At 62.9% G+C, this 27,211-nt stretch overlaps 2 protein-coding genes across 4 annotated transcripts in view; both read right to left on the reverse strand.

The window, feature by feature from the left end:
* Nucleotides 1-33: 33 nt before the first annotated feature.
* On the reverse strand, nucleotides 34-8,859 carry GPR153 (G protein-coupled receptor 153). The gene is made up of 6 exons (XM_032863262.1): nucleotides 8,719-8,859; nucleotides 4,144-4,608; nucleotides 3,355-3,784; nucleotides 1,602-1,794; nucleotides 896-1,080; nucleotides 34-739 (listed from the first exon to the last, which is right to left on the reverse strand). Exons 2-6 carry the CDS (start codon nucleotides 4,497-4,499, stop codon nucleotides 71-73), a joined length of 1,833 nt encoding a protein of 610 aa, XP_032719153.1. The 5' UTR covers nucleotides 4,500-4,608; nucleotides 8,719-8,859; the 3' UTR covers nucleotides 34-70.
* Nucleotides 8,860-11,913: 3,054 nt separating this feature from the next.
* ACOT7 (acyl-CoA thioesterase 7) overlaps nucleotides 11,914-27,211 on the reverse strand; it is a 92,036-nt gene continuing 76,738 nt past the window's right edge. For all 3 annotated transcript variants that reach the window (XM_032863264.1, XM_032863265.1, XM_032863266.1), the window contains exon 9: nucleotides 11,914-12,301. In XM_032863264.1, the coding sequence (XP_032719155.1) occupies nucleotides 12,203-12,301 (99 nt within the window). In that variant the 3' untranslated portion in view covers nucleotides 11,914-12,202. The remainder of the gene's footprint in view (nucleotides 12,302-27,211) is intronic.

Raw genomic sequence — 27,211 nt, forward strand, 5'->3', positions numbered from 1 at the left:
TTGGTGCTTTGGTCCCTGCGGGAGGTCCGGCCCGGCCCGCCGGGCGCGCGTGGGGCAGCGCCCGCAGGCTCTAGGACGCAGAGCCCAGCGAGTCCGAGTGCAGCGTGACGTAGCCCGAGGACTCGGAGGGCGAGCTCAGGAAGCTGCTGGTGCTGCCGCCGCCGCCGCCGCCACCCGCCGCGCGCAGGCCCCCGGGCTCGCCCCACGACGCGCTCAGGCCGGTCCTCAGGGGTCCCGCGTGCGCGTGCGCATGCACGGCCGGGCACGGCCCGGGGTTCCGCTGCGCGCCGCCGCCGGCAGGAGGCGCCGCGTCCTCGCCCGGCCGCGCGCTGTGGACGCGGGGCCCCGGCGGGGCGGGCGGGCGGCGCAGGGCCTGTGGCTCGCTCTCGAAGGCGGTCAGCGCGAAGGCGTCGGGCAGCAGCGAGGCCGAGGCGGAGCGGGCGCCGGGCCCGGGGCGGAGGCAAGGGCTGCCGGGGGGCGAGTCGCGGGCGCAGCGCGGGCCGCCGTCGGGGGCCGGGGGGCGCAGCGCCAGCAGGCTCTCGGCGGAGCGGCGGCGCGGGCGGAACGGGGGCGCGTCCTCTGCGAAGGCCAGCAGGCTGCCGCGGCGGCGCCCGGGCCCGGCGGGCAGCACCAGGGCCGCCAGGTCCTCGCCCGAGCCCCAGCGCGGCAGGAAGGCGGGCAGCGGCACGGCGGCCCACACCTCCGCGTCGTCGTGGGAGAAGCGTCGCGTGGGCGGGACCTGTCAGGACGGGCGGGGTTAACCCGGGCGGCCCTCCTGGAAAACGGGGACCGGCGCGGGGCTCAGTGAGGCAAGGCCTTGGGGAGGGCACGAGCCTCCCCGCTCTCCCCGCTCCCCGCGTGAGCCTGGCCGACCGCAGCCCTGCCCTGTCCCTACCTGCAGGTACTGCATCTTGCTCTCCGGCAAGGGCCGCGGCGGGTAGGACTGGGGTGCGCCCCCCTCCAGGGCCGAGAGCTCATACTTGGCCATCCTGTCCAGGGCCGCAAAGTCGCCGCCATAGCTGTAGTCGAGCGAGTGCTCCAGCACCAGGTCCGGGGGGATGCCGTCCTCCAGGCTGGGATCTGCAGGGCGGGAGCAGAAGCTTAGGGCCGTGGAAACCTCGGGGGCGTCGGACAGTGAGTTCCAGGGACCCTCAGAGACACGCATGGGGCAGAGGCCTGGGTTCAAACCCTAACTGTGCCACCTTTTAGCTGTGGGACTGCGGAGAGCGCCTGAGCCAGGTTCCTCCTCTTCCGCCACGGGGTGTGGTTACCGGGTGAGCTCTGGGGGAACTAAATACGGGGAGGGTCTGACAGTGCCTGGTACCTCGAAGACGCGCAGCCGAGGGTAACACTCATCACCAGGTGAGACAGCACTGGGGTCTATGGGAGCCCCCGGGAGACCTCTAAGGGTGGAAGTTCTGGGGAGTGCGCTCAGTCTGGCACCCACAGATACTGCCTGGGACAGTCAGGCCGGACAGGAGAATGTCCCACGGGACACTTAGGTTGCTTAGGGGTTCCAGCACATTAGAGAACCGCAGCCATCTCGGTGATCCTGCTGCCCTCGCCCCTCTCCCAGGGGCCCGCTCCCAGGCCGCCCTCACCGTTGTCCGAGTCCTCATCGTTAGCCATGAGGGTCACGCACTTCTCCCAGACGGCCTTGAGGTCGGCGCGGTAGCGGTCACAGGCCCAGAGGAATATGGGCAACAGGAGGGCCTGGGCCACCGAGCACCACAGCACACACAGCGCCATCCAGGGCGCCGAGGCGTCCGCCCGAAGGCTGCTGAAGCTCACCACCTGCGGGCACATGGCTCGGCCTGGCACCTGGCAGGATCCCCGGCCACAGCCACCCAGCCCTGCCCCAGCCCCCGCCTCACTTCTCCCACCTGCCGGAGGGAGAGGCAACAGACAGAGCTATAGGGTCCTGGGCAGGAAAAAGCCAGAGTGCGAGTAGAAGGGCCTGTCCACCAGGAGCTGCTGGCTGCGGCACAAACAGCCAGAGCCCCGTGTGCGCACGGACAGCCCTTCACAGAGTGCCTTCCCCCATGCCAGCCTCGGGACTGCCCCAGGACAGAGGTGGGGGCGGGGCTTACCAACCCCTTTTGGGGAAGAGGAAACAGGCTCGGAGGACCCGGTCTCAAATTTCCCAGTTGAGGTACTTCTTTTGCCATCCCCACGCCTCTGTGGGCACATGGCCTACCCTGCGGGCGCGGGTGGAGCCGGGGCGGGGGTCTAGGTCTTGGACCTCAGAGGAGACTCAAAGGAGTCTGAGAATCAACCAGGCAGGCTTTGGGTCCCTACGCAGAGACCCACTCCTCCTGTCCCAGGACAGTTCCTTCCCCCACCCAGAGTGACATTTAATTATTCCAACAGAGCAGAAATGGGTAGAATACACTCATCATACCAGTTCTGCTGGGTGAGTTGTGTGACCCTCTAAAAGGTGCTGAACCTCTCTGGGCTCAGTTTCTTCACCTGTGAAATGGGCCAAGAACACCCCACAGAGTGAGGTGAAGATCCCAGACCCTGTGCCAGGCCCGCAGCATGGAGTGGGCTCCAGAAACTACACTCCCTCCGTGCCCTGAAGAGAAGCTGGGGAGGCTCTCCTTCCACTGCTGTCCCCTCTGGCTCTGTTTTATACACGCTCCTTCCCTCCATCAGTACAGGCTGGAGACGCGGGGCCCTGCTGCACACAGAACCCAGTACCTGGCAGCGGCGGTGGAGGGGTCAGGCTTACCAGGCCCTCTGAGGGTGGGGCCACCGCATCCCGAGTGTGTCCCCTGACTATGAGGCTGCCACCCCACCTGCCACCTTCTGGAGCTTGTGTCCTACAGTAACTCCAAGGACACAGCCCTGCCCAGCTGCTTGGACAGTCTCTGACTAATCCTTGCCCGGAAACCCCTCCATACCCCAATCCAGACTTTTCAAGGGGGTGGGCTGGAGCCTTGGGTGCAAGGGCCCGGCTGCTGAATCCAGACTTCATTTTTGGGCCAAGTGGCTATGTTCCTCCACCTTCCACACCCTCTGATTCGAATGGGTCTCCCTCTGGTGAGGAAACGTCCCCTACAGTGTGCCAGAAAGATCCTGGGCTCCACATTCCCCTGACATGGGCTTTTAACTTTAGGTGGGTCATGGTACCCCTCTGAACCTCAGTTTCCAAATCTATAGAATGGACAGGGTGATAATGCCTTCCCCTCCTATCTCCAGGGACCAGATGGGAGGATTCAACCACCTGATACCTGGAGTGCGCCCAGCCCCAGGGCTGCACCAGAGCCCAGTACCCCCAGAGGCTCACCCACCAGCACCCATGCGCAACCCCAGGGCTGCCCCAGAGCCCAGTCCCCGTACAGGCTCACCCACCAGCACAGGGAAGCCCATGAGGCAGTCATAGATGATGACAATGGTGGCCACCAGCCCCGTGATCTGCAGCGAGGTTTTGGCCGGCTCAGAGCCGTCGATGGACGAGCGGCGCTTGCCCTGAGCGTCCTCCACCACGATGGTGGGCACGGTGAAGGCGCGGTGGCCGGCCCGCGGCCCCACCTGCACAGCCAGCGTCTGGAAGAGGGCAATGGCGGTGCAGACCACGCCCGTGGCCACGCTGCCGCCCACCAGCAGCAGGAAGCAGACGCCGAAGCCGAGGCCGATCTCGGCCACGATGAAGCGGCAGCCGTGGGTGTAGAAGCGCTCACTGGTGTCGTGCCAGCCGACGGCCGGCAGGGCAGACAGGATGAAGGACACCATCCAGATGCCCATGACCGTGTGTACCGCCTGCTTCTTGGCGTTGCTCAGCCTGGGATGCGGTGGGGGCAGGAGCGAGGGGTCACTTGTAGGGTCCTCCCAGAGCCCTGGGCCCCTAGTACCTCATTATCATGAAACGGCCAGCGAAGTGGGGCCTTGTCCCTTGCCCAGGGGATCCTTCCGCAGGTGGTGGCACATCCCTCCCGCCAAGCATTTCCGTGCTGGACACCGTGGATGCACCCACACACACAGGCGTGCAGCCCAGAGCAGCCCCTCCCGTGCCTCCGGCCTGCCCGCAGCACAGCACAGGGGGGCATTTCTGCACCCCGTGCCCCAGTGGCCTCTGTGCTCCCTGCCCCCACGGCCCCCCAGGACCACCAGGTGCCGAAGCGCGAGCGCGCCCAGGCTCACCGGTAGTTGACGGGCCAGCGGACCATCCACATGCGGTGGTAGGAGAGGGAGGTGACGGAGAAGCAGGTGGCCAGGGTGAGGGTGTAGAAGGTGGAAACAAAGACCTTGCAGAGGCCCTCATTCCACTCGTAGTCCGGGCGCTGCCGCCGCAGCTGCACCACAGCGTAGGTGGCGATGGGCACCGCCACGTTGAGCATGTGGGTGGCCGCGAGCGTGCACAGCAGAAACTCCAGCGGCTTCCACTTCTTCTGCTTGGCACCCACGCTCAGGATGCCCCAGGCGTTGGCCAGGAGGGAAAGGCCGCCACATGCCAACCAGCCCACCGCACTGCCAGGCAGCCGCCGCTCATCACTCATGGTGCAGACGGAAGCTGGCCGCCAGCTGAGACATCCTCGGGGCCAGGGCTTGGCTCGGAGCAGCGGTGCTCACACGCACGGGCTCCGAGACACCAGGGACCACGAGCATCTGTGGGGGATGGGGGGAGAAGCCAATGAGTGCTCCAAGACGGTGCCTCTGGTTGCGGCATCAAAGCTCCTGGGGCTCCCCTGACCTGCGGGTCCTGGCTTGGACTGGACTGCTCGGCCCTCCTCTCTACTCCGGGGCCTCTAGCCCATGTCCCTGGCACCCGGGGACTTAGCCAGGGGTCCCTCATAAGCGCGAACATCCTCCTTTCCACCCACTCCTGGCCAAGGTATGGAATCTGGGTTTGCTCCCGGGACAGCTGCCTCCTCAGGGAAGCAACCAGGCAGGGTCCCGGGGGGTGTTCTTGCCCCGGGGGCCCTAGCCCTGCAGGGAACCAGCACTCTCACCATGAGTGTCTCACATCTCACACAACCCAAACGATGTGTCTGCAGGGCACATCAGGGCCCCTTATCTTAACTTGTCCCACTTCATTTGGCCAAATGAGGACATGCCTTGGGGGTGAGCCCCCTGAACCTCCCTGTGCCGTAGGGGCAACGTGGTGACCACTTCCATGGCCATCTTGGCAACGGCAGCCTACTTGGCCCAGGTCAGCCTCCTACTGGCTTTGTGGCTGGCAGGCCCTGGCGCTGCCACAGGCTGGGCTCCCATTAAGTTCCAGCATATTAGCTGTGTGGCTTAAGCAAGGTCCCGCCACCCACATCCTTTTTAACGGGGACCATGATGATTCCTCCAGGGGAAGGTTGGGGTGGACAGATGCCACGTCTTTAAAGCCCTGGGCCAAGCCTCGCACACAGTGGGTGCTCTGGGTGGTGGTCACAATTATGCTGTGGGTCCTGGTCTCGCACACAGTGGGTGGTCTGGGGAGGCGATCAGTGCTATGCTGGGGATGCCTGGGACAGCATGGGCCTGCCTGCAGACAGCCGAGGGACCAGACCTTGACCCCAAGGAGGAACTGCCAATAGCGTATGGCCATGAGCCCGGGACACAGGATGTTGAGCAGAACACACATGTAGCAGAGGCCCTCCGTCTTGCCAGACTGCAGGGCTCTAAGTCCCTCCCACCCCTTCCCTGCCCAGCAGCCCCAAACCCCGCCCCTGTGCAGAACCCCGGTTGGTCCCTCTGATGTGAGGCCCACAATAGGCCTCCGTGGCCATAGCCTGCAAGAGGCAGCCTGGGAGCAGTACAATGCTAAGTGAAGGCCTACTGTGTGCCCTGCGACACTTGGCCCTTTTTACTCTGGACCCTGTTTAATCTCACGGGTTCCAATCCTCTTGCATCCAACACCTTATTTTTTTGTTTTTTAAAGATTTTCTTTATTTGACAGAGAGAGATCACAAGTAGGCAGAAAGGCAGGCACAGAGAGAGGGGGAAGCAGGCTCCTTGCCGAGCAGAGAGCCTGATGTGGGGCTTGATCCCAGAACCCTGAGATCATGACCTGAACCAAAGGCAGAGGCTTTAACCCACTGAGCCACTCCGGCGCCCCACTGCTTCCAACACATTATGAGCGCCCACCGTCCCAGACACAGCCATGCGATCCCCAGGGGCTCTTACCCATCGTGGAATGGACAGGCCACAGTAGGGCCCTGGCTCTCCAGGCAGGGGAAGCCGTACTACTTGGTCTGGGTGTCAGGCGTCCCCTCTTGTCTCATCTAGAGTTCTTTTGGTGTCTCTGTGGCCTGACCCCCCATCCCCAATACTGAAGGACTTCTCAGGGATGAGTCGCATTCACCCCTGTGCCCCCGCTGCAGGCCTGCCCCGACCCCTGATGGAGGGGAGGAGTGCATTCTGGACGACACTAGTGCTCCTTAAGGGCCTTCTAAGGGGTTGTGGGGGTTCTGGAGACAGGGAAATTCCTTCCCGAACATCAGGCTTCTGCTTACACAGCACCCTCCTCTTCCCCACCCAAGATCCAGTGTGGGAGGTGGGGTGGCCCCACGGGACCCTCCCCCAGCCATTCCAGTGTCCTGCAAACCTCTCGGACCTCAGCATACAGAGGCCACATGGGGTGGGGTAAAGAGCTTGCTAGACTCTTGCCTGCCAGCTAGTTACGGACTCAGCTGGGCCTTGTTCTTCTCCTCTGTGAGCTGGACATGATAGGACCACCGGGAAGGTGCTGCGGGTGGTAGACACGCTCTGCCATGGGTCGGAGCCAAGTACACAGTAAGCGCTCAATGAATGCTTGCCACGTGGAAGTCTGTACTAGAGCCCTGTGAGCTCACTGAGCTCTGCCATCCCTTAAGGGCCAAGACACTGAGCTTGAGGGTAGACACAGCCACCCCAAGCAGAACCTGGGACAGCCCAGCCTTGGGGCGAGGAAACCTGGGGGCGGAGCAGGTTGGCTGTGGGGGCTGTGGTGGGCAGACGCAGACACCAGTGATCTCTACGCTGTCAAACAGGAAGCTTGACTCGGCGAGCACCTGGTGGGCCAGCATCTATTTCCACCCTAGGCCCTGGGCCCACAGGGGCAGGGGGGTGGGGAAGGTGGCACCAGCTGTCACTGGCATAACCTTTGACGGTGCCAGCTCTGCCCCCCGTCTGGCCTGTGTGTCACTGCAGGCAAAGGCTCTAGGTCTGTGGGCAGGAGACCGTGCCTTGCCTGGAGAGGGAGTGAGCAGTGTGAACAGGCACACTGACCGGTTAGTGTCCCCAGGGGTGATGTGTGGTCCATACCGACAGCCCCCTTTTAAAGAGAGTCCAGCAAAGACAGAGACAGGCGAAACCATTTGCCCAAGCTATGAAGCGTCTGAGCCAGGACGCAAGCCCCACTTGGCTGACATCAAACTCCTAGCCTCTCAAATCCAAGCCCAAACCCTAACCTTAACCCAAACCCAAGCAGGAACAGGCACTTTTGTTCCTTGAGCTGAGGCTACCTTCCTCAGCTCAGAGACCCCTGCAGGCTGGGCCGTGCTGTTCCACACTGCAGGTGGGAACACTGAGGCTCAGAACCCGCACCCAGACGGGGAGGAAGTGCGAGAAGGGGTTTGGAGCCTGGGACTCCCGAGAGCGGTGGCGCCGGGATGGGGGAAGAATGTCACTGGGGAGTGAATGCCAAGGTCTCCAAACGCACGGTGAGGGGGGCTGACGTGCAGGACCTGGGAGACCCCTTCCTCCAGGCTGATGGGGCGCCCACAGTTTATTCTCCACAGGGAGCCGCAGACCCATGAGGGCCAGACCCCAGGCTAGGCTCCAGCCTGCGGGCCACACCCAGGTGTCGCCGCCCCCCACTGGGAAGTTTCTTCCGCAACACGCTCCAAGCGTCCCCCCAGCATTTCAGGCCAGGGCTTCCCGCCTCGCCCAGATCCTGGAGCCCCGCCTTTCTCCCCTCCCCCTCACATCGCAGGGCCGACTGCAGGGCGTGACCCGCGTGGGACCCCGCCCGCCCAGAAGCCTCCCTCCGCAGGGTCTGCGGGCGGGGCCCCGGCGTGACGTCACGGCCCCGGGCCAATGAAGCCTCGCGGCCCCGGGGCTCTATTGCGCAACAAAGAGAACCCAGAACTTGAAAGGATTCCCCGGGCTCCAGGCGGACTCCAGATGCACCACCCAGCGCGCGCGGGGCCTGCGCCGCGCCCGCCGCCCCCCAGCTGCGCCCCACCCGCTCTGTCCCCCACCGGCCGGCGAGGCCGGGCCCCGCCGCCGCCAAGGCGGGGCTCGCTGCGCGGAGCCTCCGCATCCCCGGCACGCCCCCCGCCCGCCACGCCCGCCCCCCAGTCCCGCGGTCCCTGCTCCTCGGCGCTCTGATACTCCAGCCCAACGCGGCGCGTCCCAGCCTGTCGGTCCCTAGCGGGACCCCCAGCTCCACCCAGCCCCGAGGGCGCGTCCGAGCTCCCACCCGGGGGCCGGACGCCCCAACGGGTTACTCTGCGTAGGGGGGTGGGCCCAGTACCTCCAGACTGGCCGTCCCCGCTCCCTGCAAGCCGCGGGGCCAGACCCGGAGTTGGGGGGAGGGGCGGGGGAGAGACCGAGGAAGAGGCCGGCCCCAGGGAAGTTACCCTGAAGGTCCCCAAGTCGGGGGTGGCGATGCGCGGCCCCTCGGACAGACCGTGAGACCAACAGACCGCAGACAGCCCTCCCTGCCCAGAGCCTTCCCGCCGGGGTCCTCCCTCCCGGGGTCCTCCCACCCAGCCGCGCTCGGGCTCGGGCGGCGGCGCTCACCCTGCATTCGGGCGCCCGGGGCTCCGGCTCGCTGCTCCCGCCTCCGGCTCTGGCTGCGGCTCTTGCGCTCCCTGGCCGAGCGCGGGCCGCCGGGGGCCGCGGGGGTGGCTGGCGGCTGAGCGGCCCGCGGGCCGGGGCATCCTGGCGGCGCCGCCCGGGGCCCGCGCGTTCGGCTCGGTTCGGCTCGGCCCGCCGCCGCCCCTCCCTCCACTCCCGCCGCCGCCGCCGCCGCCGCCGCCGCGCTCGGCTCCCGCCGCTCTGCTGGCTGCGCTCGGGCGGCCGGGGGCGGGGGGCGGAGCAGGGCGCATGCCTCCGCGCCGCCCCTCGGACCGCCCCGCCCCCGGAGGCGAGGCCCGCGCCGGGTCCGTCTGTCCGCGCAACTGTCGGTCCTTGGTTCCCCCGCCCCTCGCCGCCGTGGGACTGCAGCCCCCTACGGAGGGCGGCCCCTTCGTCGCCGACTCGGGTCGGTCCACTGCCCCGATGTCGTCTCCAAGCCCACTGGGAAGGAGAAGGCCCAGAGCTCTCGGAGCTGGCGGGCCAAGGGGGCCTGGGGCGAGAAAGGACAGAGCGAACCTAGGGCCGGGGCTGTGGGGGGCTCCTGGAGGCCTTCCGGGAGGAAGCCACATCTAAGGTGAACAATAGGGGTGGGGTGTGGAGGGGACGTGGGGCATCTGAGGATTAGCTCCTTCCAGGAACTGGGGAGTTTGTCAGGATCAGGGACTGGGGCAAGGAGGTGTTAATTTGGGGCCAGTTAAGGATTCAGACTTATCCTTTATTGGGCAGCGGGGGCGGGGGGTCCATATCACAGGGGTCCCAGGTTGTTGCCCCAACCCCCATGGGCTCAGAAACGTTCTCAAGCTGGAACCAGGACAACACAGCTGGGAGAGACCAGGCCTACAACCCAGAACTCCTGCCCCCCCACCCAGGAGCAACCCACCTTAGCACTCCTGGCAGGGGCACAGGCTGCCGCCCATAGACCTCTAGAGGACATCCTATCAGTGTCCTTGACTGGGGGGGCCTCTGGAGACCGCTGGAGTCACAAGAGAGTGATTGGTGGCATCTCGGTCTCCCATCCAGGCAGTGGACACTGCCTGTCTCCTCTCTCCTGTCTCTTCTAGATTGCCTGTGACCCCACACCCTGGGCACAAGGCCTCCATCACTCTGGGCTGTTGGCACAGCCCTGCCCTTCCCGTGAACCTGGGAAGCACTTACGAGCACACAACCCCGTGTCTGGAGGAAGGGGGCCCCGTCCAGACAGGACCAGACCCAGCCAAATGCAGCCGATGCTGCCTGCACCCCTCCACAGCCTGGCTCCCGCCTTGCCCACTCCCCCCATCTCCGCATTCCAGGAGCCGCTGGGGAGTCAGGAGCAGCTGTTAGGAGACCCCTCGAAGGCCTTAGGATCAGTTCTCTAAGAGTAAAGGTGTTTGTATCCAAAGCCTCCACAATGAAGCGGGGCTGGTGAACAGGGCGCCTTGGGCCATGTGCTCTGTGTATGTGGCTTCTGGGCAGTCAGGATCCCTAGTGAGCCCTCGGTGGAGAGGCAGCTCCCTGACCAGGCGGCCCTGGTTATAAATGGGCCACCAGCAGTGGGAAACTGGCACAAGGAGGCTGGTGGTCAAGTGACATTTCTAAGGCAAACATAGGCGACCCAGTCATCCCTAGCTTTTGGCCACTCTGCCGCCCCACTAGCAGAGGGCAAACTGCCCCAGGCATTTGGCTCCCCCAGCCCAGCTCACCCACTACTGCTTTTACTGGTGTCCCTGTCCTGGGCTCAGCTGCCTCTGCGGGCGGGTCGGAATGGGCCTCCAGCAGCTATCCTGGGGGCCTTGTGCTAAATGCTGTTAGTCTGGGCTCCTCCCAGCTGCCTTGGGAAGTGGAATTTGGGTACCTGCCTTGCCCAAAGCCGCACAGATGAGCAGCCAAGCCATGACAGAGAAAGATGTGGATGTCCTGGTGTCCCCCTCCCCTCGGGGAACGCAAGGGCTCAGGCACTGCCATTACCAGCTCCGATTTCAAGGACCATGGTTTGGCCAGCCAGGGCTGGGCTTTCTGTGGACGTCCCCAGCCCGGGCACCACCCGTGGCCTTCAGGTCAGCGTGGGGGCTGGGTGGGGCTGGGTGGGGCTGGGGCGGCTGCGGGCTCTGCGGCGGTGGCCTCCTGGGCCGTGTTTCCTCTCCCTGCTTCCAGGCAGGAAATAACCCCGTCAGCTGGGACTGAGGCCTGAGAGGGATTCCGAAGCTCTTGGCCGTGTTTCTGCACATCTGCAGACGGGAGATGGAGGCGGTCTGGAGCCCCCTTCTCTCTGGGCCCGAGGGAGCCCCGTGAGAGGCTGGAGCTGCAGGGGCCAGGCTCCATCTCCAGGCTTCCAGGATGAGCCCCCACCACCAGGTGTGCTTGGTGGAGGAATCTTTCTCGGTCACGGGAGGTGAAGGATGGCCCACGTTGTGGCCTTGGCAGCTTGGCTAACCCCCAAGGGTGCTGGTCTGGGCGTGCAGCTTCCCATCTCACACAGGCATATCCAGGGCCGCAGATGTGCATGTGCACACACACGCACAGTCGTTCACTGGCACCATTCTCACACACACACACACACACACACACACACGCTGCCCCTCAGACCTCCATCCCACAAGCCTTCCCTATAACCTGTTGGCCTGAGTGGCTGGGGGTTTCCACAACAGGCACAGGGGCCCTGGCACCAGCTGGGAGACTCCTTCTAGCAAAATCTCCGCCTTTATCCAGAAGGCCAAGGTGTCAGAGCTGCTTCCACTAAGAGGTGGAGGGAAGCCGGGGCAGGGCTCCTACATGCTGAGCGTGCTCTGGCCGGGCGTGCTCAGCTTTCTCTGCACATCAGCTTCCAGAGTCCTCGAAAGCACCTTCCACCTCCATCTCAGGAAGGCCCCGGGATGCTCAGGGACGGCATCTTGCACAGGCCAGAGAGAGGGCAAGTGGGGGGTTGGTGCCTCCAGGCCAGGACATGGAACTAGGGCCTTGGGAGGGAAGGAGTGTCCTCTCCAGCCAGCAAGTCATCAGGCACACCCGAGATCTGGGGTACACACAGGTATGGGCCCTCACTGGCGGGTGGGGGAGGGAGGAGAGGTGGGCCCATGGAAGACTCTAGCCCCGGCATCTGTGCCCACCAGGAAAGCAGCCCCACCCCCGCCCAAGAAAAATGACCACCCAGGACCAAGGTCCAGCCAAAGAGCAGCTTTATTAGTGATGCTGGGTTCTACACACGCTGTAGTGTGCGCGTCTTCCCGAGGGACGCCTCGGTGGCAGGGACAACACGGGAGCACTTACACCGGAGTCATAGAAATAAAGCTTTGGTGTGTAGGTTTTCGGGAGAGGGCACAGGTTAACACTGCAAGACAAACACTTCACACGACACCGGCTCTCAGTGTGGGTTGGGATTTTGGCCAAGGGGGTGGGATTCTATGTGACTCGACACTGGGGCCTCTCCAGGCCCAGCGCTGGGTGGCCCCTAGGGCTGGGACTCTGGCCGGCCCTGCCGTTTGGCCTTCATCTGCAGGTACCGCCCTTTGCCTTCCTCAAAGCGCTTCTTCTCGTCCTCGGTCTCGGGCTGTGGACCACACATGGAAACAGGCAGGTTAGCGAGGTCACAGAACCCTGACTGTGGGTCCGGAATCCCCCTATCCCCGCCACCCCCCAGGCTCCACTGGCCACCTGGGGCTGTCTGGGTGCTGGCCTCAGGACCAACTGGGAGGGAGTTCCTAGGGATGCCACGTCATGGGTACCCCCATGCCACCCTTCACGGCAGGTGGGATCCCAAGCCCAGCGCCTCTTGGATAATAAACTTCAGTGGGAGATGAGAGGTGGAAGGGAAGGCCTAAACCAGGGCCGGCTGTGAGGAAGGAAAGAGGGTCCCTGCTGGGGACACAGTGTTTGGTCCACTCCCAGGGAATGCCAGCTGCTCAGTCCCTGCCCCAAAGGGAAGTGGGGACAAGCACTGTGCTGGCTGTGTCACCTTGGGCAGGCCACTTTATTGTAGAAGCAATAGTGACTGCTTTGTGGGCAGGGAGCCCTGGATGGCGCTGATGACCAGGAAGCAGCTCCTTGGGTCCTGCTCACCCCTTCTCTGACGTGTCCTTCCTCTAAGCAATCTAGGAAGCCATGTCCCCATACTCGGCAGCCGGGAGGCGGGGGGAGGCAGAGCCTACTGACCAGAGGAAACTGGCCGAAGGCGGGCTTCTGCCTACCATCCCGGCAGGATTGTGAACCATGCCCCTATCACTTTTAAGAGTGGCCTGGTCTGGGGGCGCCCGGGGGGCTCAGTTGGTTAAGCATCCAACTCTTGGTTTGGGCTCAGGTCACGATCTCAGGGTAGTGAGATGGAGACCCACACTGGGCTCCGTTCCCCAGCACGGAGTCTGCTCTGAGGCTTCTCACTCTCCATCTGATCCTTCCCACCCTCCCCCTCTCTCTCAAAATTAAATTAAATTAAATTTATAAAGAGTGGCCTAGCCTGGCCGCTAAGGGGTGTGGCCCAGGCACAGGTCACTCCCTGAGGCCCCATCCGTCCCACGCCCAAGTTCTCTCTCGCCCGCCCAGCTCAGGAATTCAGGTTTAAAGAGCTGCGCTGACTCCTCTGGGACATTTCCTTGCGATACTTCGAGGGTGTCTGAAAGCCAAAGAAATGGGGCAGTTGCCCTTCATCCACAAAGACACCAAGCCCCGGAGGCTACTTTCAGGCCCACGTGTTTTACAGGCAAAGGGGATATCGGCAAGAGAGCAAACAATCAGCCGGAGGATGTAATGTCAGTTTCAACCAAATATGTCCTCCCCTCAGCCTTCTCAGAAATTGTTCGCTAAATGTCACCAGGTGTAAATTGTCAAAACCTTGTGGCTCCGAGCCACAAGGGTATTTAAAGAACTCGGATCATGCTCCTTCTAGTGGTTCTGGTGCCTGTTTGAAGAGTCTTTGGAGCACACGTGGCCAACGGTGGCTTTCCGAGATGCTTTATTGAGGAAGGCCCTCCTGCTGTTCTGGTTCCATCCCTGCCTGACTTTTTTAAAAATGAAATTTGAGGCCATGCAATTTGACCTGAAACAGCCCAGCGAAACAAAATGTTCTCTCGGTTAGAGCGGGCCGTGCTGAGGGAGAGCATCCTGGGGGCAGGAGGCCAGCGGCCCGTCCCTGTTGCTGAAGGCACCCTGCGAAGACAAGGCCGCGTTCTGCGGGGCCCAGCTTCTGTGCAACCCAGGCAGAGCTGCTCCCAGCTTCCGTGTGCATAAATCACCTGGGGGTCTTAAAATGCAGATCCTGAGGCAGGGGGTGTAGGGCCCAGGGCCTGAGACTCATTCCTAACAAGCATCAGATGATACCATGCTGCTGGCTTGGAGGCCGCTCTGAGCAGCAGGGCCCTGCGGCAAATGGGGGATAGCTGAAGAGGCCAAGAATGCAAGGTCAAGGGCACGAGGCTGGGACAGCGAGGCCTTTTGCTCCCTCTCCCCTGTGGAACGTGCTTGGCGTGGTTGAGGGGACCTGTGGCTCCCATCCAGGTGCAGCCAAAGGCCAGGGCTCAGGAAAGTGGCATGGCTGGGCCCTTCTTCAGGGGGAAGGAGAGGCTGCAGCCCAGCTTCCTGCCTCCTCACAGAGGGGAGCAGCTCATGGGGAATCAATGTGTTTGGGTCCTGGAGCTGAGAGACTGGCTGAGGGGGAGAGCACGGGCTGGGCCGCCTGCAGAGGGTCCTCCGAGCTCGAAAGGCCCAGCCCCGCCAGCTGCCGGAATTTCCATCCCTGGAGCAGGAGAAAGAACGCAAGAGGCTTGGAAAGAAATTAATTTCTCAAAACAAGAGTGTGAGCCTGGCCTGGGCAAGGCTGCGGGGTGGACTGATGGCCACCCAGGCCGTCTGCAGAGCCCACCAGAGCCAGGGCCCGATAGGAGGGGCCTTTCTGTGTCTCCAGCCCACCAGCGTCTCTGGAAACCGGCAAACATGGGACTCACACGAGCATCTTGGCCCCCAATGCCTGGGTCACCAGCCAAGGGCTCTCAGGGCTCAGAAGAGCAGGGAGGGGTCTAGAGGAGAGCAATAAATGGAACCGTCATCAGGGGCACCCTAGAAGATGGGCAGAAATGGCCCACCCAAGGGGCGCCTGGGCGGCTCAGTCAGTTACACAACTGCCTTCAGCCCAGGTCGTGATCCCAGGGTCTGGGATCGAGCCCCGCATCAGGCTCCCTGCTCAGTGGGGAGTCTGTTCTTCTCTCTCTGCCCCGCCTCCCTCTACTCCTGCTCTCTCTCTCTCAAATAAAGAAAATAATGTTTTAAAAAAAAAGCTGATCCTGGGACGCCTGGGTGGCTCAGTTGGTTGGACGACTGCCTTCGGCTCAGGTCATGATCCCGGAGTCCCGGGATCGAGTCCCACATCGGGCTCCCAGCTCCATGGGGAGTCTGCTTCTCCCTCTGACTTTCTCCTCGCTCATGCTCTCTCTCACTGTCTCTCTCTCAAATAAATAAGTAAAATCTTAAAAAAAAGCTGATCCTGACAGTTCTAGGAGGTGCCTAGACTTTGGCCAGCGCCACCCACCCTCTGGAATGGGCTGGCCTGCCTTGGGTCCCCACCTCACTGCGTGCCCCTCCTGGACAGGCCTCTTCATTCTGCCCCTACACCAGCCCAGCTTCCCCTCTGGAGCCAGGGCAGGGGGACAAGCCAGGCTGGTTTGAACCGGGCTCCTCTGCTTACCATTGTAAAGGCTCGCAGACTCTCATATATTCTACTCTATAAGGTTGCAGAAGAGTCCCAAAGTCCTCTCAACTGTCCCCAACAAGACAGAGAAAGAAGACCCCACCAGCCTCAAGTCAGAGTCTATTTATACCAAACACGCAGAGTAAGCACGTCCACGGAGACAGCACAGGTTACTGGTGCCAGGGGCTGGGGGCGGGCGGACGACTAAGGGGTGCATGGCTTCTTTTTGGGAGGATGACAATGTTCCACAATGGACCGTGGCGATGGTTGCACAACGGTAGGAACACATGAACCCCCGCCGGCTTGGACACTGTGAACGGGGGGACTCTACAGTCCGTCATTATATCTCAAACCCACCAGGGGTGACACGCCTCCTCACAGTTTACAGAAAGCCGGAAAGAAGGTTCAGCATGGCAAGATGCCTCCCACCCCAGTCCTGGCACACAGGGAATGGCAGGGCAGAGTCAACGCTCCCCGAACCCCACCCAGGACTTTCTCTCCAGCGGCCTCCCGGGTGTCACTCTGGGCCTGGCACAGGGACCTGTCCCCGGAGCTGACGCTCCAGCCAGCAAGACGGAGGACAACAGGCAGATTATGGCTCAAACAGAGCCAGGGGGTCTCGCGGGACAGGTGCCAGGGAGGCTCCACAGTGGGGAGAGCAGCCGGGTGGGCTCCAAGGGACACAGAGGTCTGCAAGTCACTTGCCACCAGCAACAGCTGCTGTCCTCCCCGTCAGGTCAGGCAAGTGGCAGAGCCAGGCCCATTGGGCAGAGCGAGCCACCTCGGGAACGGCCTCCCTGGGAAGGAGCAGAGGGCGGAGTCCCAGGATCATTGCAGATACCTCCTCTGTGCAGTGGGAGGCCGATCTCCTGGGTCCCTGTGGATACGAGGAGCAGACAGAGCACCAGGCCATCTCCGACCCCAGGCCTCAACACGGGCTCCACGCCATTGGGGCAGCCAACAATCTGGATGACCTTCCGAGCCCTTCTCTCTCCAACCAATGCTGTGTTTACGAACAGGAGCCGGACGCTGGGTCATTGCTCCTGTAGTGGCTGTGAAGACAGTGGGGCCCCGGGCCAGGCCTCTACGGGGCAAGGAGCTGCCCAGAGTCTAGTCCAGCGGAAAGAACAGTCAGCAACAAAGAACACCGCGCCCTGCGCTCCTTGAGAAGTACACTGAGCTGTTCGCAGGTGATGATGAGATCTGAGCTCTGCTTCCAGCGGCCCGGTGGTGGGGTGGGCAGGGCACCCGTGAGCAAGACTGGGCCTGTGTGGCTAACTACAAGGGGTTCTTTCTTCTCTTTACTTTTGCATATAGTTGAACTTTTCCATCATTCAAAGGTAAAAAAAAGAAAAACCAACTAGACCCATCAGGGCAGCTGCTGGGACCCCTTCTCCCTTCCCGGGTCACAAAGGGCTTCCAGTCACACGCAGTCAGTCGAGGGGCTAAGTCCAGGGTTGGAGAAGACCTGCTCCCCCCTACACCGGGCTCTAGTGCCCATCTAGCACCTTCCTCCCGGCCAGAACACCCACCGTGTCCTGGGCTCACCCACACGTCTGTGACGAGATCCCCCCAACTGCCCAGGTAAACCTCCTGCAGGGACCGAACCCAGAGCCTCCTGTGCCTTCTCCCACGTGGGCTGTGCCCAAGGCATGGATGTGGGGTTAGGGACGAGGAAGTTCTCTGGGCAACAGCTCGAAGGGAGTGGCCTGATGCATGCCAGGACCACGTCCGCCCGTCGGTCTACACGACAACCCAGGAGGAGCGTTGAAGTCACCACTGTTTCCCTTCTCCCGGTGAGGACATGAGGCGCAGACACAGCCAGGGACTTGCCCAAGTGGCAGCTGGTCAGCAGCAGGGCCTCGACTCGGGCCTGGGCGCTGCTGCTGGCCCGACTCATTTCATGCCGATGGGCTCTGGCCGGCAGGCTCAGCAGTAGGCAGAGGGGGTGACGGCGACCCTGCGGGTTGGCCCTGGTGAACGGGCTGGGCCTGCCCTCCCAGAACAAGCCTGGAGCCCACCTGGACTTGCAACGGCTCAGCCCCTGGGCTCTAGCCCCCGGGAGTGAAGGGGTCCCCTCCTGTTGGCGCCGGCCTGCCAGGGGCCCAGGGTCAGGGGTGCTCTCCTATCCCAGCCCCTCACTCCGGCCTTGGAGCTAGCCGCCTCCCCAAGGAGCTTCTCGAGTCCTAGCGGAAAAGGGCAGATGTGCCCGGCCTCTCCCCTGTGTGGCTCAGGTGCTGACGCCTGGTCGCTCCCGTGAGCGTGACACCCGGGGCTGCTGGAGCCCTGTTTACGGAGACCCCGCCAGCAGCCGGGTGTCCTCCAGGTTCCACAGACTTGAGCAGACATGCCCCCCCCGCCTTCTGTTACATTTCGGGGAAGTCAGTACTGGGGCCCCATCAGCCCCAGGTTTTCCTCAGGTGGCGAGCAAGGCGCCCGCGCCAGTCCTGAGGGGGCACCCCCAGCCCCCGGGCCGTGCGCGTGCAGGTCACACCTAGCGGGCCACCCCTCGTCCCACGTGGCTATGACAGTTCCGTCCAGCACGGCTTTCTGGGGCTCGTCCTCCAGTCAGGCCTGAGGCCCGGCCTCCACCAGGTTACCCCGGACAACTGCAGCCATTCGCCCCACAGTGGCCAACAGGCCACCAGGGGTTCTAGAAGCTTCTCTCACCGGCTCAGTCCGTGCGTGAGCTGAGGGCTGAGGCCAAAGTGCAGGGGGTTCTGATCTACGCTGCAGCACAGAACACAGTAAATTCCAGCGCCGCTCTGCGGAGGGAGAAGCCACGCCCGGTGCCGACGTTTGTTCGAGGTTCCGCAGCTAGCTCCGCAGACAAGAGCTCACACCGCCTCATGCCGGACGTGGAGGCAGCCGGCCAGCCGCGGGAGGGCAAGGCCCTTGCAAGGTCTCGGAGGAAGGAGCCAGCCGAGGGCTCATTTTTCTGGTCTCGGGATGACGGCTCCTGCTGAATGTTCTGGGCTCCACGAGCCCCACCAGGCCCAGGAACGGGGTTTGGTTGACACCGGGGCCACTGAGCACCCACCCGGGGAGCACCGCGTGGCCCGCGCCTGGTTGCCCTGGGAGATAGTCAAGGGCTCGTCGCTGCTCCCTGCAGACGGCAGCGGGCAGGGCAGCGTCTCGGCCTCCGCGGGCACAGTCCCCGCCCTGCGGGCTGCAGGACACTGTGAGTTCCGACCAACGGCCCTCCCCGCCGAGTGACCAAGCGGGGCCACCCCTTCCCTGCCGGGTGTGATGCTGACGGAGCCAGACAGATGGCCGCCTGCACACGGTCCCCACCCACGGCCCAGCTGCTGCCTCCGCGCCGCCCGTCTCCCTCCACCGGCTAAGTAAATAAATACAGAAGTTGTTGGCTGTGGCTGTTTTTAGTGGAGGGCTGAGGGTGCTGGGGGGAAGGAAAAAGCTCTTCCATGGGAAATCACATATGCTTTCGAGTGCCCGGGGCTGTTGGCAGGGCAGGGGGCTCTGGACCACAGACCAGTGTCTTTGGATGGCCTGAGCGCTCGCTCGTACCCTCTGTGGGGCGGGGGTGGGGACTCGGACCCTGGCGCACCGCTTCCCACGGGCAAGAGGAAGGGACGTTGAGGGGTGACAAGGAACCCAGGCTCTGGGCCTCAGCCATGTGGCCTCAGGGCTGGCCCCCCCTTCCCAGGGCAAGGCGTTTTCCGACGTGCACAGCAGTCAGGCCATGTGTGCACGCGTGTGTACCCATGACATCTTCATGTCACACACAACCTCAGAGACAGACTCCGGTCTGCCCACCCGCTGTGCAGCCCAGGGAGGAGGGCTTCCCCGGGGGTCCTTGTCAGGGAGCTGGGCCTCTGCCACCTCTCCCCCAGCCACAGAGACCCGGGGGTCAGAAGCGCCCCCACCCTCTCTGCTCTGGCGGCTGCAGGGGCCTCGGATCAGCCTCTCCCTCCCTCCTCCGGCTCCCCCTGCCAGCTGCTGTCTCCCGGGCTCCCTGCCCCTGGAGGGAAGCCTGGGGCTCACAGAGCCCACAGTACAGACAAGATGTTTCCCAGTTTGCATTTTCTGTGCTGCGAGAACACACATTTGGAACTTGGCACAGAGGGCGAGTGACTAAGTCCCACCCTCAAGAGAATCAATAGCTTGTCCTTTTTGTAATCAACGAATGGCTGGTGCGAAGAGGGTTTCCCGTCGTGACAGAACAGCTTCCTGTGGGCCAGAGGGACACAGACATTCTTAATTAGGAAACCACGCACACACCCTCTCCAGTCTTCATAATGTAAGACAGGAGGGACCTTGGGACAATTGTGCTGGCAATTAGAACGTCTTCTGATGACTGGGGCCATTCAACGCGGCCCGGCAGGGACAAGCTTGGCATCCGGGAGCCCTAGCCTGGCAAGCAGCTGTGTCCCCAGAGCAGGGCTCCACTGGTGACTGCGACCTCGGTGGGTGGGGCCGGGCACCTGGGAAGCCGCTCACCACCCTGCCCGAGGCACAGACCAGGGGGCTCATCGCAGCGGCTCCAACAGTGAGATCGCTGTGGAACTGATCTGCTGTGTGGCCGTGGACGCCCTTAGGAGAGGCCGGCAGGAGGCTGAGGGGGTGGCAGGGAGCACGGGGCCAGGGAAAGGCAGCGCAGGGTGACAGTCTCTGGTAGAGAAGGTGAAACAGGACTTGGCCCTGCAGGGTGGCCTCTCAGCAGCTTCTCCCAAGGCGTAGGGGGTGAGGGTGGGGGTGGGGGTGGGTCAAAGAACGTGCTCCTGGGAGCACCCCGCCCCCTCCCCCGTACAGGGCTAAAGATCATAACTGCCATTTGCTGAGGGCGGGCCCGGCCCAGGACCTGCGCCCTCACTTGAGCCCCCCACCCTGTGTGGGCGCGCACTGTGCGTCGAGTCCGTCTTTCCTGTCCTGGGTCTGAAGCCAGCACTGTGCCTGGGACACAGCGAGGACCCAGGGAACATTTGCTGAATTAACTGATGATCAAACCAATGGAAGATCAAACCAAAAAAGCAAATAACAAATTGGTGTGGTCTTTGTGCTAAAGCTTCAAAACCAGTAGTTTTGCTCAACGGACACACAGTTAGGCATCACCTGTCCCCAGCCGAGTCCAGAGCTCAGCCCATTCGGGGTCTCCCCAGGAGCCTGCCCCGGTGACAAAGGCACGGCTGGGAGCGTCCAGCACACCAAGGCATGGATAAAGCCCCAGAAGAAGCACTTCCTGTCCTGTTGGCAGAGCGGACACGCTCCCGTCTGTGTCCACATGCACGTGCGGTGTGTGGGGAGGCTCTTCCGCATCCTTCTGGTCACTGTGGGGGTTCCCGGGACCTGTTTCTTCCCTGCACTTTTGACTACATTTTGAGTACCGTGTCCCTGGATTCACAGGGTCTTTGCCATGGGACTTTGCAGAGAAAGCACAGTGCCACCGAGCAGCGGTGTTTTCGTCCGTGCTCAGGGTAGGCGGTGCCACCTTCTGCCCCAGCACAGCCCGGGCAGGAGGGTGCCCCGCTGCGAGCCCCGGGCTGGGTCCCCACAACCTGCACAGGCCTCTCCCCTATGACAGTGCAGGATGGCCACCGCGGAACCGGGGCGCCCTGACCAGCTGGGATCCCCCTTTCCGCTGCATGTTCTGCAAGTGTCAGCCATGGGCCTCCCCTCCTGCAGCCGCCTTCCAGGCACCACGCGGGGTCAGGCCTAGCAGGGCCCTCGGAGCGCCTGCCGCTGGGTTGTCCCGCTTTACAGAAATTAGAATAGGAAGGGCGCACCAGGATTTGAAAACGTGGCAATGAAGCAACCAGACAGGTCGTTCATGAGTAGAACCTACCAGCATTTTAACAGGAAAATGTATATCGTTGGTGCCATGGGCCTTCCGCCTTTTGGACGTGAACTGGGTGGGGTCTCCAGAGCACGGGCTGTACCAGCGAGAGAGGCCGTTACTGAGTGGTCAGGGACACAGCCGAGTGTCCAGGGACATGTGCAGGCGGGGGCTGCGCCCTGTCACCCACGTCCCCTGGGGCACCCACACCCCCGATTCTCACCAGACACTAAAGTTCCCAGCACGAACCACTCAGCTGACAGGAGCATTTTCTATCACGAGACAGACTTTCTGTGAAGCACCCAGAACTGAGGGAGAGAATGGAACACTGGGTCAAGAAGCTTCACAAAGAGTCTCATCCTGGACCCCCCCCCCCCCCGTGCAGGACGGCAAGGAGGGGCGGCAGGGAGCACGGCTCCCATTGGTCGTGCGGCTTCTCACACCCTTCCAGGAACAGCATCAACCGTGTTGCACCACGGCGCATCTGAGTTTCTCAAGTTAGGAAGTCATTCTGGCCCGCTGACGCATCTCCCCACGCCGGGGACCCAGGCCACGACAAGCCCTGTGTAGGGACACGCTGTCTTACAAGCCGGGGGCGTGGCTCCTCTTGCCACGGTGGGCTGTGCAGAGCAGGCCTGGCCATGGTCAGCAGAGTGGCCGTCTCCTTGTTGGCTGAGGAACGGGGCCATCTGGAGGACTCTGGCCTCTGCCATGCCACATGCCTGGGCTCAGGCATGCGTCTAGAGAAGCGGGGGGCTGGTGGCTGGTGAGAGGCCCGGGATGGCTCCAGTGGGGAAACTGAGGCTCAGGGTCCTGCCATCTGGTTGCCTGTCTGCGGGATGGGCACCCTCTCCCCTGCGTACCTGGGCCGGATCCAATAGCACAGGGGAAGTAGGTCAGCATTCCATGGACACCCCAGCTCCTTAGGACCGGACTGTGGTCACTATGGGTACCTGGGACACCCACCCCACCCGTCCCTTCCCAGGTGACAGGGAATGGCCATGCCTATGCACGGGCCTAGGCAGGCACCCCTGGGCATCTTGAGTGGGTGCTCAGTAAGCGTGAAAATAACGTGCCTTCCACACACGTGTTTTACGGTGCTCCGTGTGGAGCTCACGGGCTGAGGTGAGCCTCGCACAAAAAGGACAGAGGGATGGCTGCACCCCTGATTTCCTCACCACCTCCCATTTTAACCTAGAAAATACTTCCAGGCCATTTCACTGGCTGAGACGGGTCCAGGCCCTGGTCTAGCAAGAGGTGGGTGTCTACAAGCCTGACCAAGACACTCTGTGACCAAGACCCTTCATGATGGGGCTCACTGTGGTCTGGGCTTCCTGGGAGCAGAGCACTCCTGCTTCGACGCTGCCCCCGCTGCTGCCCCCATGTGGGCCTCAGTTCACAGGGGCAAACATTCCTTTTCCAAAAGATCCACAAAGTAATGAAGGGCTTAAACCCTGTACCGCCTACAAGCCTGGGATGGGCTCCAGGCTTCCCCCTCAGCCCATGGGGCCCTGTGTGGACCCACATCATCCTCACAGCAGGCCAGGACTCCTGCACTGCTGGTGCCTCCGTCCTCACACATCCCCCAGGAGGACCTCGGGGGCAGTGGCACCCAGGACTCAGCCAGGGCATGGGAGGCAGGTGGGCGCCCAGAACAGTGCCGACTCTGTCTTTAACACACACAATGTGGTCCTCACACCCCTGGACATGAAAAAGGGCTAGAAAAAGTCACCCACAGGGCGTTCCAGGACCAACCTGAGACCCTGGAGGTGTCCACCCTGTCTCTGCACTGGCCCCCTTTTGAGCAGAGCTCAGCGAAATCCGGGGCGTGTCTCCACCCCCCAGGTCAGAGGTCATGGCCACAGAGAGGCCTTCAGAGAGAGGCAGGGCAGCCGGGGGGCCTGGGCCTGCTGTCCGGACCAGTAGCCTGGCTCCATGCTCCGCACTTGCTTCTTTACTGATTAGCCTGGAAAGCGCCAGCAACTGCTGGCCTCGGCGCAGCCATCCGACATAAAATATTCATCAAGAAAAACTCCAAACAGCACCGCTGCCTTCCGTGTCAGCCAGGCCCTGGGGATGGAAGCTAAAAATAGGCAGGAGGTAGAATTGCTGACAACGGGGGGCGGGGAGGGGAGGAGGGCCGAGTGCCCCCCACGGGCACAGGCACGCTGGCGGCGGGGAGCCCGTGTGTGCTTCGGGGGGACAGATGGTGTCACATGGGCGTCCTCAAGGGAGTATATGCACAGGATGAGCCAAAAACCTCTCTGGGGAGCTGCCCACCCTCCCTGCCAGAGGCTCGGCCCCAGGCCACCTCCATGAAGAATCAAAGACCATCTTTAATTAGCAAGCCGGAACAGCCTGGATCAGCGTGCAGCCGGCCGGCTGGAAGACACGGCCGTCGCTAACGGCCGGCCCCTCAAACCTAGGGATTCAGCCACTGTCCCCTTCATTCAGGCGGGTGTCTTGCCCCACCTGCTGGCACCAGCACCCCTTCCTCTGGGCTGGCCCTCCACCTGTGGCCCACAACAGGGGTTTCTAGAAAAAGGACAGGCACATAGACTGGCCCAGACCCAGGACTGCTTTCTGCCTCTGTGAAGGTCATGGGTACCCCCACTAAGGGCTCCTGGCCCGCAGGCACTGTCCACAGGAGGCCGGACCTCTGGCTCCTGGCTGCAGCACCGACCTCCCCATCAGGCTGAGTTCCGGGGTGCATGCTGGCCAGGGGCAGCCCACAGCAGCTGCTGGGCTCCTGGGCGGGCGAGCCTACAGCTCAGCTACGGCAAGCAATTTGGACCTGGCCAGAAAACCCCGTGAGTTTACAGTTACTCAGAACGAGCCTTTGCGAAATGAAGATGGTCTGACTCCTCGGCTGTGCTTACTCTCGTACCCACGTGGGGAGCCCTGTAGGCCGCTGAGCCCCCTCAGCTGACAGCGGAGGAAAGGCCCCGTGTGGTCAGGAGGCTGGGTCCCGGGGCTGGGCCTGGCCAGGATCAGCGGGGTGGCCTCTGGTGTGTTCTTGCCCCCTCCTCTCCCCTTTCGGGCAGCCAGCTCCAGCCCCAGATCTCCGAGTCCCTGGTTCCTCTGACCCAGATAGTCTCTGGGAAATGGCTCCCCTGCCCCCAACACCAGGTCCCACTTGAACCAGCGGTCTGTGTGGTCCTCCTCGGAAGGAACCTCCTTAGGCAGCAACAACTCTCCCAGGGGATGCCGATCCCCACCTCCTGCTTCTTCCCTCAGGACTCTCCCCAGCGTCTCACACGGTCCCTTGTCCCCACTTGCTTACTGGCTCCCTCCAGGAGGGCGTCAGCTCCAGTGGGAGGGCTCCCCAAAGCACAGCAAACAGCAGCGGATGAGTGTGGCGCTCCCAGACACGTAAAGTAGCCCACAGAGCCCTCACCCCCCCTTCGCAGCAGGCACTACACTAGGGCTGTCCCCGTGGTACAGATGAGGAAACAGAGGCACACCCAAGAAGAGTGAGCCTGGGACCACACAGTCGTGCACCAGCGCCCTGACCAGACCGCAGGCAGCAGATGACAGCACGTGTGCGCGTGACAGTGGGGGTGGTGTTAGGATTAGAGTCCCTGGGGTGCTCAGGGACATGCAGTTGCCGACTGTCCAGCAGCAGGACACTGGGCAGTGTGGGGGAGGAATGTGGCTGGAGAGGCCAGCAAGCCCATCAGCCACCCACGGGCATTTTCCTGAGCCCCACTCTGTGCCGGGTATCCTGGAATCACATGATGGGCCGGATGTACCAGAGGATCGGAGATGGTGCTGGCTGCCGGGAGATGATATGGGGACGGAGTCGCTGGGCAGTGGTAGGGGTCAGGCTTTATCTCCAGTGTGGAGGGAAGGTCATCTAAGGACGAGCTAGCTGAGAAACAGTGAAAGGACCTGGCTCCACAACAGTCTGAGGGAAGGCGTCCAGGCAGACAGTGTGTGCAAAGGTCCCGAGGCAGGAACAAGTCTGGGACCTGAGGCCAGAGAAGCCAGTGTCACTGGACCCTGTGCTGAGGGCACAGAGGCTGCTGAGCAGATCAGGCGGGAGAGGGAGAAAACCTGATTCAGTTTTAACAAGCTCCCTGGGCTCCAGTGTGGTGTCAGGTAGAGGGCAGCTGGCCTGGGGCCATACCGGGTGGGGCTGAGCAGTGACCCAGGCAGCCATGGGGCATAGGGACAGTGGGTGTGGGGGCTGAGCAAGAGAGGGGAGAGAGGAGCCAGGCACGTTCCCAGGCTCACTGAGAGAGGGAACCCGTGAGGACCAGTGGGATTTTCTGGGGAAAGACAACGAGTTCAACTCAGGACAAATCACGTTTGAGATGCGTGCTGGGACCCCATGGGGAGAGGCAGAGCTGGCAAAGCTGATCGGGGCCTGAACAGTGAACGCAGAACAAAGCTCGTGGCATGAGGCCTGGACCCAACCAAGGAGGAGGGAAGGGCACGGCAGGCAGCCATCAGGGCCTGGTGTTTTGGGGGTCATGGATTGACCATCTGGACACTGCGGTCCTATGCCAAGGGAGCACAGGCTCCACTGAGGCCTGGGGCATCACGCCAGGCTGGCGAGGCAAAGGCACAGAGCGTGCTTGGATCGGGCCGCGCTGCTGGAGCCCAGAGGCCGAGAACAGGGAGCAAGTATTTGCCTGTGTGAGACAGAATTCAGCATTCGGGATGGGGCACTGTGACGATATGGAAGATGGGACAACGGTCCAGGAGAGAAGTGGGGAAAGCCTGTGTTTGAGGACCACGAGAAGCAGGTGAGGTTTTGAGAAGTGGCCCAAGACCCAGAGACAGGTGGCCACAAAGGTCAAGGCCTAGGGCGGTCAGGGGGAACAGACACACCTCGGCCAAGGGGACAGGGTGGGGGCGGAGCCATCCTGCCAAGGCTGCGGGGCTGTGGGTCAGCGTATGGGAGGCACACCCACCCCTGGTCCTCACACTCAGGTAAGGCAGGTCGGAGGGCTGTGTGGGGCTCCCCGCCTTGGGGGCGGCGGGGGGTACAGCTCTGACGGGGTCGCTGCGGGGCTGGGGGAGGGGCACGTGGGAAAGAAGTGAGGTCTTCCCTGTGGCCTGCCTGTCGTGGGTTCTCGGTGCCTGCTCTCCTCCTGCTGGAGGCCCAGGCTCTCCCGGGGGGCAGCGGCAGGGGGCCACAAAGCGCCAGCTGCTTGAGAGAGGCGCCCCCGGCCCCAGCCACTCTGCCCGCTCCCCCTCACCCCTCGGAGGGCAGGGAGCTCTGACTGCAGGCCCAGGAGAGCTGCCTCTCGCGACAGGCTCGGGAGCAATTAGGAGCGGCCCGAGCCGCCCCAGGTCATGTGCTGAATCCAAACCTGGGCTCCCAGGATGGGGTGCAGGACCCTCCACAGGGGCCTCGGCCTTGTTGACCTGAGGGGTCCTCGCCGGGTGACAGGGGAGCCAGCAGTGGGGGCCCCATCCCAGGGCCAGGGTGGCTCTGGCTGTGGCGAGCAGCAGGAGGCAGGCAGCTAGTGTCTGGACGTGGTCCAGGAGGGACACCCCTGCGAGCGGCACTGGTAAGGGATGTGCGAGGCCTCCGGTAGAACCATCACTGGCCTCGAGGGAGACCTTAATCAGCGAGCGAACACGCATACGTGCGTTCCTTCCGCAGTCCCCGAGTACCTTCCAGCCGAGCACCCTCCCCACTCACCCCCCCTTCCCCATCCCCACTCTGAACCTCGGCTGCCTCTGGCTCCCTGACTCTCCTCGACTCTCCCAACGTCCAGCACTTGTCGGTTGCTGGGATTCCAGGTCCGGGACACTGCGGTGGCAGCAGCCACTGGGTCCCCAATGCCCAGCCCCATGCTGTTGGGGCCTGGCTCAGTCCCCATCAGGCAGGACACTCAGGCCAAGGCTTCTTGAGAACCCAGCCCTCAGGAGGGTCCTCAGCCCCATTTTAGCTTTTACACACAGCGCCAGGAGTCCCTGGGCCCTGTACGCAGCCTTGAGAGAGAAGCCCCAGAGCAAGGAGCCGGTGAGGAGGG

The sequence above is a fragment of the Lontra canadensis genome, unplaced genomic scaffold, assembly GCF_010015895.1.
Source record: "Lontra canadensis isolate GAN:19392208 unplaced genomic scaffold, GSC_riverotter_1.0 scaffold25, whole genome shotgun sequence".
NCBI classification, from domain to species: Eukaryota; Metazoa; Chordata; class Mammalia; order Carnivora; family Mustelidae; genus Lontra; species Lontra canadensis.